Source organism: Lithobates pipiens, unplaced genomic scaffold, assembly GCF_037356315.1.
Source record: "Lithobates pipiens isolate NorthernLeopardFrog02 unplaced genomic scaffold, aLitPip1_a1.2 Scaffold_18, whole genome shotgun sequence".
Classification (NCBI taxonomy): domain Eukaryota; kingdom Metazoa; phylum Chordata; class Amphibia; order Anura; family Ranidae; genus Lithobates; species Lithobates pipiens.
Window position 1 is genome coordinate 564,773,768 of NW_027507758.1, and position 16,634 is coordinate 564,790,401.

The 16,634-nt window shown below is 40.1% G+C and overlaps 1 protein-coding gene across 18 annotated transcripts in view; it reads left to right on the forward strand.

Moving 5' to 3' along the window:
- Positions 1-16,634, forward strand: part of OTOF (otoferlin) — a 529,099-nt gene that overhangs the window by 440,493 nt on the left and 71,972 nt on the right. For 12 of the 18 annotated variants that reach the window (XR_013276955.1, XM_077488986.1, XM_077488987.1 and 9 more), the window contains 3 exons: positions 325-486; positions 14,731-14,893; positions 15,509-15,639. Coding sequence is in view for 17 of the 18 variants with exons in the window: in XM_077488986.1 (XP_077345112.1) it covers positions 325-486; positions 14,731-14,893; positions 15,509-15,639 (456 nt within the window). In the remaining variant the exon portion in view is untranslated. The remainder of the gene's footprint in view (positions 1-324; positions 487-14,730; positions 14,894-15,508; positions 15,640-16,634) is intronic. The other 6 variants (XM_077488997.1, XM_077489002.1, XM_077488999.1 and 3 more) reach the window with 1 other exon arrangement.

Below are 16,634 nucleotides of genomic sequence, written 5' to 3' on the forward strand. Positions count from 1 at the left end.
TTTATGTTACTATTGGACTGAGAGAAACTTGAAATCCTCCCTTATAAGTTAGCCTTTCTTACAGCATTAAAATCTGATTCACAAAATGCCAACTACACTATGACATTCACAGTATAACATCCGCTGGAAAGATTTCCTTATCTTTCATTCAACTGTAAGCTCTTGTGATCAGAATTCTATTCATGTATGTTTAATGTTATTATTATATTCCCTATATATCCCTTCATGCAGTGCTGCAGAAGATGGCCATGCTATATAAATATATAAATAAAAAAATGATAGTTTCATCTATAACTACATTGATTATAACATGTCTATCCACAGATCCTCTTCTGGGGATTGAGAGATCTGAAGAGAGTGAATCTTGCCCAGGTGGACAGGCCAAGGGTGGACATTGAGTGTGCGGGGAAAGGAGTCCAATCTGCCCTCATCCAGAACTACAAGAAGAATCCAAACTTCAGCACTTTGGTGAAATGGTTTGAAGTGGTATGTGGAAAATACATAAAGGAACAAGTCTAGAAAATGTGGAGACTGAGGCTTTCCAGGGGCCAATGTTGGTCCTATTAGAAGCACAGGCATTTAGTTGATGACTGTCCCTGTTTGATCCATAGAAACATTTCCAACCTAGAAAATTGTCTGCATAGTTTTTTTTTTCCTCCCTGCATTGTCACGGATGTTCATGACCCAAACATCCACTTACTTCCACCCAAATTAATCCAAGTGTATATTTCTGACTGACTGTAGCAGGGGCATTAGGCTTCTTTGGGAGTAGAGTCTGATGTAGATGGATTAGTGTCCTCTACAAGGCATTCTGGACTATACTGACATACAAATGAAAAAAAAAAAATCTAAGCTTTGCTAAATTATTTTGGCTGATGTTCTTGATCATAATACCACAGAATGTCCAATGGCCAAAATATGCTTTTGGTACGCTGTCACTTTTTTTTCCCTATAATAAGCCCTGTAAAATTTGGGGGTATTAGCAGCTATGGTAATGCTCCAGGACCACAGCCATTTTTTTTAAAACAAAGGCCGCGTACACACGCGCGGACTGTTGGCCCAACTTTGTCCGCTGAACAGTGTTTGGGCGGACAGTCCGCTCGTGTGTGGGGCTTCAGCGGACAGTTTCAGCGGACAGTTGGACGGACAAGGTCTTACGGAAATTCCGAAAAACTGTCCGCTGAAACAAGGTTTCAGCGGACTGTTCGCTCGTGTGTAGGCTTGTTCGGCCAACTAAGTCTCGCGCATGCTCAGAAAGGATTTTCACGCCGAAAGCTATAATGCAGTGTATAGGACGTCGTATTTTTCGTCCCGTCGTACGTGCCGTTCACGTCATCGCGCACGGTTTCAGCAAACTGTTCGTCCGTCGTGTGTGGCCATGTCCGTCCATGCTAAGTTTGAGCGGACTGTTTGCCGAAACTGTTGGACGGACAAAGTTGGGCGAACAGTCCGCGCGTGTGTACGCGGCCCAACAGAAGGTTTTTATTCCCCTAAAGGCAACCAAAGCAAAGTAAAATGGTTTAACTTCAGCAAAACTGAACAATAAAAGTCAGCACAAATAATCAACATTGTTTCAATGACACAAGGCTTTTACCATAGGAGGTTTAATACATATAGAACATGTTTAGGTAGCTCTCAATAGTTCTGCAGTACTCCAGATACTTATCCACCCTCAGCTACTCACTACTCCACACCTGCTTTAGGAGCTTCCTGTCTTTAAAAGCCTCTTCCTTGAAGTAGCTTAACTGCTTTGGGATCAAAGTCCCTGTAATCTCCAAATTCTGGGTCCCAAATGAAGACTTACCAGCCCAGAGAGCGCTCTAAGATTTCCCTTTGCTTCCTGTCTTGTAGACACAATAAGTGAGAGAAATTCTCTCCAAATTGAGGAAGATACCCTCTTAGCCCTTGTACACACGGTCGGACATTCCGACAACAAAATCCATTCGGATTTTGTCCGACGGATTTTGTCCGAAACTTGTGTTGCATACATCCGGTCGGATAAAGTTGTCAGAATATCCGATCGTTCGGAACGTGATGGCGTTATTTCGTTACGTGCAGGCTAGTAGCCAATAGCTTTGGTCTAGGAATTTGATCTGAGCATGCGTGGCACTTTGTCGAATCGGAATTCTCTACAAACGATAGGACAAAGTCCGATTGGACCATGTTCTCGGGAAATTTTATAGCCCAGCTCTAAAACTTTGTCTGTCGGATATTCCGATGGAAACAGTCCGATGGAGCCCACACACACAGTCGGATTATCCGACAACACGGTCCGATCAGACATTTTCCGTCGGAATGTCCGACCATGTGTACAAGGGCTAAGACAGCAGTTCACTAGGACAAATATAGAGACAGTGAATCTTCTAAGAAAGGACACAGACAGAAACAATATCCAGACAGAAGCTCTAACCCTTCTATGCTGTGCCTGAAAAAAAATTACTTTAGTAAATTGTTAAATTTACTTTAACCGCTTGCCGACCAGCCGCCGCAGTTTTACTTCGGTAGAATGGCATGGCTGGGCGAAACATTACCTTACATCATTTCGCCTTTTGGCCACTAGGGGCACAGCATGTGCCCAGAGCTGATGCTCGTGTCAGAGCGAGAACTGGGATCTGTGTGTGTAAACACACAGTTTCCGGTTCTTTCAGGTGAGAGGAGACTGATTGTGTGTTCATACTAAGTATGATAGTGAGAAAGTCAACCAGCGCTAAAAAAACTGAAACAGAACAAAAATATATAAAGAAAAAATGCAGCTAGAATACTGTAGGTCAAATTACCAAATCCCACATTTCAAAATATAAATATCTCAGTACAGCGCAAATACAAAAAACTCTTTACAGTGAAATACTAAATGCATAAACAAAAGTCCATATAGTGAATGATACAATATACAGTGATCAAGAAAGATCAAAAAAGAGTCCACTTGTGCAGTGTGTCTTTAATCAATATATCCAGTGACGATGTGATCCCTTCACCAATGAACTAATTGGACTCTCACCTCATCGAATGGACCCCTGATAAATCAGATAGGTCAAAAACACATGTTCCCATCAAGGGTGAAGTATAAGGCTACAGCAAACCAAACGGAAGCATTTCCAGATAGAATCTCCTCAATGTCATCAGATCAGGATAATGTCATATATGAAAAAGAACAAGCAAATCTAGTGCTCTCCGTTTGATAACAATTTATTAAAACAAATGAATAAGAACAAATTTCCACTCACATTTCTAAGCACTGATCTCCAGTGCCGAGTGCAAAGCAGGAAATAACATGCATGGATCAGTGTGTCAGCTGGCGGATGACGTCACGACGCGAGTCACGTGGTCCGTACGCGTTGCGTCCCAGGGAAAGGGCGGGACTTCATCAGCGGTGACGGAATGACGTCGGACGGCCGCTTTATACTAACACACTAAATTTAAACCAATAAACAGCGGAGTTATGCGCAAGGCAAATGCCGCTACTAGCGTGACACCGGAACATACATCTGTGATCGCTCCATACACAGAGGGAAAGGAAAGGGCATATAGAAAACTTTATGAGCGCCAAAAAATATTTAAAACAAAATTAAAGTCAACACCAGAGAGAAGCGTACGTCAAGTCCGCTAATTAGGCAACAAAATATCACCCACTAATAGTTCTCGCATAAAATATGCAGAGAAACGAACGAGACGTTGCCCAAACGGACAATACAAAGCTTTAGACGAATCTCCCGGTAGGTCGCATGACCAATGATAAGAACTAACGAATATACCCGCAAATGCCGCTGACGTCATCAGAAAGCTACACTGATCCGTACATGAAGAAAAAACAAACAAACATACCTATAATTAAACACATACCATACAGGTAAAAAAGAAATCAAAAAATATAAATAAAAATATCACAATAAATATAAAAAATATAAAATATATAAAAAAGAATCAGATACTTCAGAATAAAACAATTATCTGTCCGAAATGAAACAATTTAAATCAAATTCCACATTTAAACCTCCCGGGGCAAGAACCCGTGTTTCATGGATCCAATAGGATTCACGTTTGCTTAATTGGCGTATGAAGTTACCTCCACGCCAATGCTTGGTGACCTTCTCAATCCCCCAAAAGCTCAAACTCCTGGGATTCTGGGAATGCACCAATTTAAAATGGCGAGACACATTATGAGTCTTCAGGCCCTTTTTAATATTATTTACGTGTTCACCCAACCTCACATGTAGAGGTCTGGAGGTTCTACCGATATATTGGAGACCACATCCACATTGTAACATATATACCACCCCTATGGTGGAACAAGTGATGAGTTTATCAATCTTGTATTCCTTATTATTACTAGTGGCTATGAAGGATTTTCTCCTTTTCATATTGCATCTAGAGTGCCTACATGCCGTACATCTACCACACGCATAAAAGCCGGATAGAAAAGAAAAAAGCCTGCTTTCAGTTTGTACAGGGGGATCAATAACACTCGGTGCTATTTGGTCACGCAATGATGGAGCCTTTTTATATATGAAAGAAGGCCGTGCGGGTAACAATGGACCCAACACTCGGTCTTGTTTCAGTATAAACCAGTTTTTGGCCACAACTTTTTCAAATTTTTTATACTGTACGTTATAATCAAGGACCATTCGGAAATTAACCCCTTCCACACCTGATTCTTTTGCCTTATCTTTAATCAGAAGGGACCTATCCATCTGCTGAACCCTAGATATTTCATGTTCAAGAGCAGATGGATCGTAACCCTTTTCCCGAAACCTAGAGGACAATGTGTGAGCTTGATTCACAAAGTCAACCATGTAAGAACAATTCCGCCTTAGTCTAACATACTGTCCCCTGGGGATATTGCACAACCAAGACTTATGGTGGCAACTCCCCAGGGGAATGTACGAATTCCGATCAGTTGGCTTAAAGTGGTTTTTCAGTACTAGCCCATCATTTGCTTTGGTGATCTCTAGGTCAAGAAACACCAACCGTTCTTGGCTGATATTCCACGATAACTGGATGTTTTTGTCGTTAACATTCATAGTACCGACAAATTCATCCAATCCTCGCCGATCACCATCCCATACTAAAATGAGATCATCAATGAATCTATTGTAGCAGATTAATTCCTTGGGGCGATTCCGAAAAACAACTTCCTCCTCCCAGTGGGCCATAAATAAATTGGCCACACTGGGAGCAAACTTGGCCCCCATGGCAACCCCCCTTACTTGTAAATAAAACTGATGATTAAACCAAAAATAATTCCTAGATAAGCAAAAATTCAAGCATTTGAGAATATATTTTTTATGACACTCCGATAAATCGGAGTAAGTGGACATGGCCCACTGAACTGAAGCTCGCGCATCACTGTGTCCTATAATAGTGTACAGTGAGCCGACATCGGCTGTCACAAGAAAACAGGAGGCCGTGATATCCAATGACTCAAGAATTTGAATAATGTGTTTAGTGTCTTTAAGGAATGCTTTGGTTTTAAATACCAAGGGTTGTAGAAAAGTGTCAATGTACTGACCCACTCTAGAGGAGATAGAGTCAATACCATTAACAATAGGCCTGCCAGGCGGGTTAACACAATCCTTATGGATTTTTGGCAGGCTGTATATAATGGGGGTACGGCAAAATAATGGGTCAAGATAAGATCCCTCTTTTTTATTGAGAATATTTTTATGTTTCCCTTCTTCTATTAGCCAGTGTAATTCATCCTTATACTGTAACATAGGATCTTTGTTCAAAATATGATATGTGTCAGTGTCACTGACAAGCTTATTCATTTCGGACATATAATTAGTTCTATTTAAAATCACCAATCCCCCCCCTTTATCCGCGGGGCGTATGACTATGTCATCCCTGCTCCTAAGGGATTCAATTCCCAATTTGATAAACTGGGGGTCCTTTACTTTGCGTACTTTAAGTTTGTCTAAATCATTTATAACAACATTCTTAAAAACATCCAAAAACTTGTTATCGGTGTTTAGGGGGTTAAACGTGGATTTATTACGGAGATTTGAGTGATGATCTTCAAATATTTTCACCTGTCTAACAGGGTTGGATAGAAAATATTTTTTCATGTTCAAATTCCTAACAAACTTTTGGATGTTAACATATGTATGGAATTTACTAAAATTCCTAACCGGAGCGAATTTTAGACCCCTATCTAGAACTTTTAACTCATTATCGCTTAATGGACATCCACTTAAGTTGTATATGCCTGTCCCTATTGGGGTTTTTGTTTTTTGAATTCTCCTGCCCCCTCTCCTTCCTCTCTCTCTTTTCTTTTTCGGACCTGATTGCCCGACTGGGGGGTTCCGTACGGTTGCTGTCTCCACCACTCCTGATGGATAGGTGGAGGTGCAAATGGTGGATGGATGGGCTGGTGAATAGGGGGCTGCGCATAAGGGCCCCTTCCGGGTCCACTCTGTGCACCCAAAAAATCCCCTCCCTCACCGGCTCCTCCATATTGTAATGGTCCATATCTATTAGACACAGGTAAAGTGTATCTCGGTTGACCACCATACGGAACCCTCTGATGGGAACCATAATCAGACTGATACCCACCCTGTCTGCTAGGGGAATGGTAGCCATAATAGTACTGAGACTCATTAACAGGGTCTGCCCTGGAGTCAGAATTCCTATCACGGTTACCATTACCTCTACCTCTTTTCTTTCCGTAATTATTACGGGGTCCCCTATTATATGTACCTCCCCTCGGTGCACTACTCCTAGTGTTACAGGGATCTGGCACCAGATTTTCCGGAATGAAGGTGCCTACAGAACCAAGTGGCGGTATAGGGGCCATAGCATCAACCTCAATAGGAGTATCATGGTGGATATCTCCCTCGGTTTGATTCATTTTTTGCCATTTAAAGACATTACCCCCATTGAAATCATCTGAGTCTCTTATGAACTTTTTCTTTTTCTTATTTTGGACCTCAAAGTCCCACTTTGCCATCTTGTCCTTTAGTTCAACAGAGAGTCTAATGAAATCAGGAGTGTCTTTAAATGATTCAATGGAATGTTTAATCTCATTGATCTGACTATCTAGAATGGTCATTTTTCTTTGTTTACGTTTCAACAAAAATTCCATTAATTCTAGACCTTTATTAAGAAAAAAGTTTTCCCATTCCAACATGGAATCCCTATCCAGGAGTCCATCGTTAGGAGGAACGTCCCATCTTAAACGACGTGGTATTAATCTAGCTGAAATATATTGCTGGAAAGAAACGATATCCCACCAAGCTTTAACCTTTTTCTCAAAAACATGACCAAGCTTTCTAAAGGCTAAAACCACATCCGGGGTTTGTTCAGAAATAGGGGTACGCGAAAAAATATCACTTAATTTAACCTCTCTATTTTCCAAATATTGAAATACATCCATATTAGCTGCTGAAATTGTAGTAAATTGGTGCAGAAAAATAGTGAGAAAGTCAACCAGCGCTAAAAAAACTGAAACAGAACAAAAATATATAAAGAAAAAATGCAGCTAGAATACTGTAGGTCAAATTACCAAATCCCACATTTCAAAATATAAATATCTCAGTACAGCGCAAATACAAAAAACTCTTTACAGTGAAATACTAAATGCATAAACAAAAGTCCATATAGTGAATGATACAATATACAGTGATCAAGAAAGATCAAAAAAGAGTCCACTTGTGCAGTGTGTCTTTAATCAATATATCCAGTGACGATGTGATCCCTTCACCAATGAACTAATTGGACTCTCACCTCATCGAATGGACCCCTGATAAATCAGATAGGTCAAAAACACATGTTCCCATCAAGGGTGAAGTATAAGGCTACAGCAAACCAAACGGAAGCATTTCCAGATAGAATCTCCTCAATGTCATCAGATCAGGATAATGTCATATATGAAAAAGAACAAGCAAATCTAGTGCTCTCCGTTTGATAACAATTTATTAAAACAAATGAATAAGAACAAATTTCCACTCACATTTCTAAGCACTGATCTCCAGTGCCGAGTGCAAAGCAGGAAATAACATGCATGGATCAGTGTGTCAGCTGGCGGATGACGTCACGACGCGAGTCACGTGGTCCGTACGCGTTGCGTCCCAGGGAAAGGGCGGGACTTCATCAGCGGTGACGGAATGACGTCGGACGGCCGCTTTATACTAACACACTAAATTTAAACCAATAAACAGCGGAGTTATGCGCAAGGCAAATGCCGCTACTAGCGTGACACCGGAACATACATCTGTGATCGCTCCATACACAGAGGGAAAGGAAATGGCATATAGAAAACTTTATGAGCGCCAAAAAATATTTAAAACAAAATTAAAATCAACACCAGAGAGAAGCGTACGTCAAGTCCGCTAATTAGGCAACAAAATATCACCCACTAATAGTTCTCGCATAAAATATGCAGAGAAACGAACGAGACGTTGCCCAAACGGACAATACAAAGCTTTAGACGAATCTCCCGGTAGGTCGCATGACCAATGATAAGAACTAACGAATATACCCGCAAATGCCGCTGACGTCATCAGAAAGCTACACTGATCCGTACATGAAGAAAAAACAAACAAACATACCTATAATTAAACACATACCATACAGGTAAAAAAGAAATCAAAAAATATAAATAAAAATATCACAATAAATATAAAAAATATAAAATATATAAAAAAGAATCAGATACTTCAGAATAAAACAATTATCTGTCCGAAATGAAACAATTTAAATCAAATTCCACATTTAAACCTCCCGGGGCAAGAACCCGTGTTTCATGGATCCAATAGGATTCACGTTTGCTTAATTGGCGTATGAAGTTACCTCCACGCCAATGCTTGGTGACCTTCTCAATCCCCCAAAAGCTCAAACTCCTGGGATTCTGGGAATGCACCAATTTAAAATGGCGAGACACATTATGAGTCTTCAGGCCCTTTTTAATATTATTTACGTGTTCACCCAACCTCACATGTAGAGGTCTGGAGGTTCTACCGATATATTGGAGACCACATCCACATTGTAACATATATACCACCCCTATGGTGGAACAAGTGATGAGTTTATCAATCTTGTATTCCTTATTATTACTAGTGGCTATGAAGGATTTTCTCCTTTTCATATTGCATCTAGAGTGCCTACATGCCGTACATCTACCACACGCATAAAAGCCGGATAGAAAAGAAAAAAGCCTGCTTTCAGTTTGTACAGGGGGATCAATAACACTCGGTGCTATTTGGTCACGCAATGATGGAGCCTTTTTATATATGAAAGAAGGCCGTGCGGGTAACAATGGACCCAACACTCGGTCTTGTTTCAGTATAAACCAGTTTTTGGCCACAACTTTTTCAAATTTTTTATACTGTACGTTATAATCAAGGACCATTCGGAAATTAACCCCTTCCACACCTGATTCTTTTGCCTTATCTTTAATCAGAAGGGACCTATCCATCTGCTGAACCCTAGATATTTCATGTTCAAGAGCAGATGGATCGTAACCCTTTTCCCGAAACCTAGAGGACAATGTGTGAGCTTGATTCACAAAGTCAACCATGTAAGAACAATTCCGCCTTAGTCTAACATACTGTCCCCTGGGGATATTGCACAACCAAGACTTATGGTGGCAACTCCCCAGGGGAATGTACGAATTCCGATCAGTTGGCTTAAAGTGGTTTTTCAGTACTAGCCCATCATTTGCTTTGGTGATCTCTAGGTCAAGAAACACCAACCGTTCTTGGCTGATATTCCACGATAACTGGATGTTTTTGTCGTTAACATTCATAGTACCGACAAATTCATCCAATCCTCGCCGATCACCATCCCATACTAAAATGAGATCATCAATGAATCTATTGTAGCAGATTAATTCCTTGGGGCGATTCCGAAAAACAACTTCCTCCTCCCAGTGGGCCATAAATAAATTGGCCACACTGGGAGCAAACTTGGCCCCCATGGCAACCCCCCTTACTTGTAAATAAAACTGATGATTAAACCAAAAATAATTCCTAGATAAGCAAAAATTCAAGCATTTGAGAATATATTTTTTATGACACTCCGATAAATCGGAGTAAGTGGACATGGCCCACTGAACTGAAGCTCGCGCATCACTGTGTCCTATAATAGTGTACAGTGAGCCGACATCGGCTGTCACAAGAAAACAGGAGGCCGTGATATCCAATGACTCAAGAATTTGAATAATGTGTTTAGTGTCTTTAAGGAATGCTTTGGTTTTAAATACCAAGGGTTGTAGAAAAGTGTCAATGTACTGACCCACTCTAGAGGAGATAGAGTCAATACCATTAACAATAGGCCTGCCAGGCGGGTTAACACAATCCTTATGGATTTTTGGCAGGCTGTATATAATGGGGGTACGGCAAAATAATGGGTCAAGATAAGATCCCTCTTTTTTATTGAGAATATTTTTATGTTTCCCTTCTTCTATTAGCCAGTGTAATTCATCCTTATACTGTAACATAGGATCTTTGTTCAAAATATGATATGTGTCAGTGTCACTGACAAGCTTATTCATTTCGGACATATAATTAGTTCTATTTAAAATCACCAATCCCCCCCCTTTATCCGCGGGGCGTATGACTATGTCATCCCTGCTCCTAAGGGATTCAATTCCCAATTTGATAAACTGGGGGTCCTTTACTTTGCGTACTTTAAGTTTGTCTAAATCATTTATAACAACATTCTTAAAAACATCCAAAAACTTGTTATCGGTGTTTAGGGGGTTAAACGTGGATTTATTACGGAGATTTGAGTGATGATCTTCAAATATTTTCACCTGTCTAACAGGGTTGGATAGAAAATATTTTTTCATGTTCAAATTCCTAACAAACTTTTGGATGTTAACATATGTATGGAATTTACTAAAATTCCTAACCGGAGCAAATTTTAGACCCCTATCTAGAACTTTTAACTCATTATCGCTTAATGGACATCCACTTAAGTTGTATATGCCTGTCCCTATTGGGGTTTTTGTTTTTTGAATTCTCCTGCCCCCTCTCCTTCCTCTCTCTCTTTTCTTTTTCGGACCTGATTGCCCGACTGGGGGGTTCCGTACGGTTGCTGTCTCCACCACTCCTGATGGATAGGTGGAGGTGCAAATGGTGGATGGATGGGCTGGTGAATAGGGGGCTGCGCATAAGGGCCCCTTCCGGGTCCACTCTGTGCACCCAAAAAATCCCCTCCCTCACCGGCTCCTCCATATTGTAATGGTCCATATCTATTAGACACAGGTAAAGTGTATCTCGGTTGACCACCATACGGAACCCTCTGATGGGAACCATAATCAGACTGATACCCACCCTGTCTGCTAGGGGAATGGTAGCCATAATAGTACTGAGACTCATTAACAGGGTCTGCCCTGGAGTCAGAATTCCTATCACGGTTACCATTACCTCTACCTCTTTTCTTTCCGTAATTATTACGGGGTCCCCTATTATATGTACCTCCCCTCGGTGCACTACTCCTAGTGTTACAGGGATCTGGCACCAGATTTTCCGGAATGAAGGTGCCTACAGAACCAAGTGGCGGTATAGGGGCCATAGCATCAACCTCAATAGGAGTATCATGGTGGATATCTCCCTCGGTTTGATTCATTTTTTGCCATTTAAAGACATTACCCCCATTGAAATCATCTGAGTCTCTTATGAACTTTTTCTTTTTCTTATTTTGGACCTCAAAGTCCCACTTTGCCATCTTGTCCTTTAGTTCAACAGAGAGTCTAATGAAATCAGGAGTGTCTTTAAATGATTCAATGGAATGTTTAATCTCATTGATCTGACTATCTAGAATGGTCATTTTTCTTTGTTTACGTTTCAACAAAAATTCCATTAATTCTAGACCTTTATTAAGAAAAAAGTTTTCCCATTCCAACATGGAATCCCTATCCAGGAGTCCATCGTTAGGAGGAACGTCCCATCTTAAACGACGTGGTATTAATCTAGCTGAAATATATTGCTGGAAAGAAACGATATCCCACCAAGCTTTAACCTTTTTCTCAAAAACATGACCAAGCTTTCTAAAGGCTAAAACCACATCCGGGGTTTGTTCAGAAATAGGGGTACGCGAAAAAATATCACTTAATTTAACCTCTCTATTTTCCAAATATTGAAATACATCCATATTAGCTGCTGAAATTGTAGTAAATTGGTGCAGAAAAATAGTGAGAAAGTCAACCAGCGCTAAAAAAACTGAAACAGAACAAAAATATATAAAGAAAAAATGCAGCTAGAATACTGTAGGTCAAATTACCAAATCCCACATTTCAAAATATAAATATCTCAGTACAGCGCAAATACAAAAAACTCTTTACAGTGAAATACTAAATGCATAAACAAAAGTCCATATAGTGAATGATACAATATACAGTGATCAAGAAAGATCAAAAAAGAGTCCACTTGTGCAGTGTGTCTTTAATCAATATATCCAGTGACGATGTGATCCCTTCACCAATGAACTAATTGGACTCTCACCTCATCGAATGGACCCCTGATAAATCAGATAGGTCAAAAACACATGTTCCCATCAAGGGTGAAGTATAAGGCTACAGCAAACCAAACGGAAGCATTTCCAGATAGAATCTCCTCAATGTCATCAGATCAGGATAATGTCATATATGAAAAAGAACAAGCAAATCTAGTGCTCTCCGTTTGATAACAATTTATTAAAACAAATGAATAAGAACAAATTTCCACTCACATTTCTAAGCACTGATCTCCAGTGCCGAGTGCAAAGCAGGAAATAACATGCATGGATCAGTGTGTCAGCTGGCGGATGACGTCACGACGCGAGTCACGTGGTCCGTACGCGTTGCGTCCCAGGGAAAGGGCGGGACTTCATCAGCGGTGACGGAATGACGTCGGACGGCCGCTTTATACTAACACACTAAATTTAAACCAATAAACAGCGGAGTTATGCGCAAGGCAAATGCCGCTACTAGCGTGACACCGGAACATACATCTGTGATCGCTCCATACACAGAGGGAAAGGAAAGGGCATATAGAAAACTTTATGAGCGCCAAAAAATATTTAAAACAAAATTAAAATCAACACCAGAGAGAAGCGTACGTCAAGTCCGCTAATTAGGCAACAAAATATCACCCACTAATAGTTCTCGCATAAAATATGCAGAGAAACGAACGAGACGTTGCCCAAACGGACAATACAAAGCTTTAGACGAATCTCCCGGTAGGTCGCATGACCAATGATAAGAACTAACGAATATACCCGCAAATGCCGCTGACGTCATCAGAAAGCTACACTGATCCGTACATGAAGAAAAAACAAACAAACATACCTATAATTAAACACATACCATACAGGTAAAAAAGAAATCAAAAAATATAAATAAAAATATCACAATAAATATAAAAAATATAAAATATATAAAAAAGAATCAGATACTTCAGAATAAAACAATTATCTGTCCGAAATGAAACAATTTAAATCAAATTCCACATTTAAACCTCCCGGGGCAAGAACCCGTGTTTCATGGATCCAATAGGATTCACGTTTGCTTAATTGGCGTATGAAGTTACCTCCACGCCAATGCTTGGTGACCTTCTCAATCCCCCAAAAGCTCAAACTCCTGGGATTCTGGGAATGCACCAATTTAAAATGGCGAGACACATTATGAGTCTTCAGGCCCTTTTTAATATTATTTACGTGTTCACCCAACCTCACATGTAGAGGTCTGGAGGTTCTACCGACCTTGTTCGCCCCCTAGTGTTAACCCCTCCCCTGCCAGTGTCATTTATACAGTAATCAGTGCACTGATCGCTGTATAGTTGACAATGGTCCCAAAAATGTATCAAAAGTATCCAATTTGTCTGCCACAATATCGCAGTCCCGATAAAAATTGCAGATCACCACCATTACTAGTAAAAAAAATAATAATAATAATAATAAAAATGCCATAAATCTATCCCCTATATGTATATCCCCATATACAATCAATATAAGCTTATTGCTTTTTTTTTTTTTTTTACCAAAAATATGTAAAAGAATACATATCTGCCTAAACTGAGGAAAAAAAAATGTTTTTTTTTTAAATATGGGATATTTATTATAGCAAAAAGTAAAAGATTGTGTTTTTTTTTCAAAATTGTCCCAAAAAAAATTCAAATCGTCAATTTTGTTTGGGTACAATGTTGCACGACTGTGTAATTGTCAGTTAAAGCAACGCAGTGCCATATTGCAAAAAATGGCCTGGTCATTGAGCAGTCAAATCTTTCAGGGCTGAAGTGGTTAACATGTTAAAGAGGAGCTTCAGCCAGGTTTCCAAAAACTGCAGCTGCTGTCTTTTAAACAGACACTCACCTGTCCAGGGAATCACCACCATCCTCACATGGGCTGGTTCCTCACGGGTCTTGCAGTCCCCATTTTCACCATGTTGACTGTGGTAAGTGACTCTTTGCGACTTCACAGCCGGCTTCCCACTGCTCATGCACAAGTCACGCACCACCTTGTTAATGGACCGGCAGCCTCCAGGGACCTGTGACGTGTTACAGAAGGTTGCAGAGCAGAGAGAAGAGTCAAACTTCCACTCTGATTCCCCTGGCGATTGGAGCGAAAGTGGAGGGGGGGTACCTCTGAAAATTAGGTACCCACTACCCCAAAAAATATATATTTCAAATATGGCAGAGGAGGAGGGGGGGGGTTGAACTTCCACTATAAGGTTAATTTTGCAACTTCTAATACAGAATAGGTACTGATGTTGTGAAAGTAAAATTTGTTTATCTTTGAGCAATTGTCATTTTACAGGATCTCCCAGAAAATGAGCTGCTTCATCCTCCTTTGAATGTTCGGGTAGTGGATTGCCGTGCATTTGGCAGATATACACTGGTGGGGTCCCATGCTGTCAGCTCACTGCGTAAATTTATCTACCGTCCCCCTGACAAGAAGTTTCAGCAGTGGAACACCACCGGTAAGGTTATTTCAATGTCTCACTCACTTTATACTCTAACCTAATGATCTTAAATGGCCTGATCTATAGCAAAACCCTGACAGTACAGCTTTGCACAAACTTATACTTGGCAAAAGCAAAAGTTTTTTAGCATTGTACAGAGAGCTATTGTAAGTGACCATCCCTCCCTTGTTGCACTCCCTTTCAGTGCTGTAATTTAGGTTGTATGAATAAAAAGGAAAATGGTCTTTTCAAGGGGATGAAAGGATAAACACTTGTATTAAACCACCTCATAGGGAAGGTCAGGACCAGTGATATGAATTACAGCCAGAAGACCATATCTCTTGAGTCCTCAGGAAGCTAGTGGAGGACTTGGCTCATCAGACTCTAACTGTAACTGAAATATGACATTTGAGTAGAATATCCATTGCTTTTAGTGCACTATGATTTATGTTAGAGTAGTTCTTCATGATTGCCGATTACCTGTAATTCATTCAGCTCTCATTTCTGACTTATTTTCAGTCTAAGCATGCATTTTCTTTGACTCTATACTGTTGCACATGCTGTGACTTCTCCCTACCTTATCTCTTGTCTTGAGTCTGTGCTGTGCTCTGTCCTTTTCTGTCCTCTGTTCAGCTAAATTGATGAGTGGCTATATGGCACTGGCCAACGGAGGGACCTACTCTCGCCCCACAGGTGAAATTGTTGTCAATATGGAGCCTGAGGTGCCCATTAAGAAGATGGAGACTATGGTCAAACTAGAGGCGGTGAGTAACCAGATGTATGAAGCTTGAAAGAAAAACAAAGTACCTTAGTTTTTGTTATAGAGGTTTTCTATTTAATCTGTTCATTTATCCAATCCATTATCATGGCATCCTCACAAAATCAGTGTGTTTAATAATGACATCATCCTGATGGCCTCCGACCAACTCTTAACTTTACCTATATACCAAAGCGTCTTGCCATCATTTAGCAATGCTTCAAACTACAAGCTCAAGGAGCACAAATCCCAAATCCTGGCTCTAAACCTTTCCGTACTCATTCAATTGCACCTTCAACATAACTATCCATGCACTTGAGCTCTTACCTCCATACAATATTTATGGATTTGAATTTCCACTAACATCTTACAACTCTACAAATCTAATTACAAATCCTTTCTCCTATTCCTAAACCATGATCTTCAGTACCTATCATGAACTCTGTATAAGTCAAAAAGTATCATATTAAAATATTGATCTTACCTAAACTTCTTTATGCTGCAAAATTGTTTTCCCCCTGCCAACACAATACCTAAACTTCCTATCTCTAGGAAAATATATTTCATCTCCGAATACAGAAAGGCATCTTTACAGTAAGAACAGTGAAAATGTAATAGACTCTTTTAAGAGCTTGTTCTGGCCAGCTCAGTAGATTGTTTTAAGAAAGGCCTGGATTCTTTCCTAAATGCACAAAATATAACTGGCTACTAATTTTATAGGTAAAGTTGATCCAGGGAATATCCGATTGCCTCCTGGGGGATCGGAAAGGAATTTCCCCCCACTGGAGCAAATTGGATTCATGATTTATTGTTTTCTTTTGCCTTCCTGCTGGATCAGCTGTGGGTATTGGATAATGAATATGGAGGTTTTCTATTTGTGTGTGTGTGCATTTTTCTTTTTTTTTTTTCTCTGGATGGACTTGTGTCTTTTTTCAACCAGATTAGCTATGAAACTATGTAACCCAGCCTAAAATTACTTATTTTACTATATGGGAGCATAAT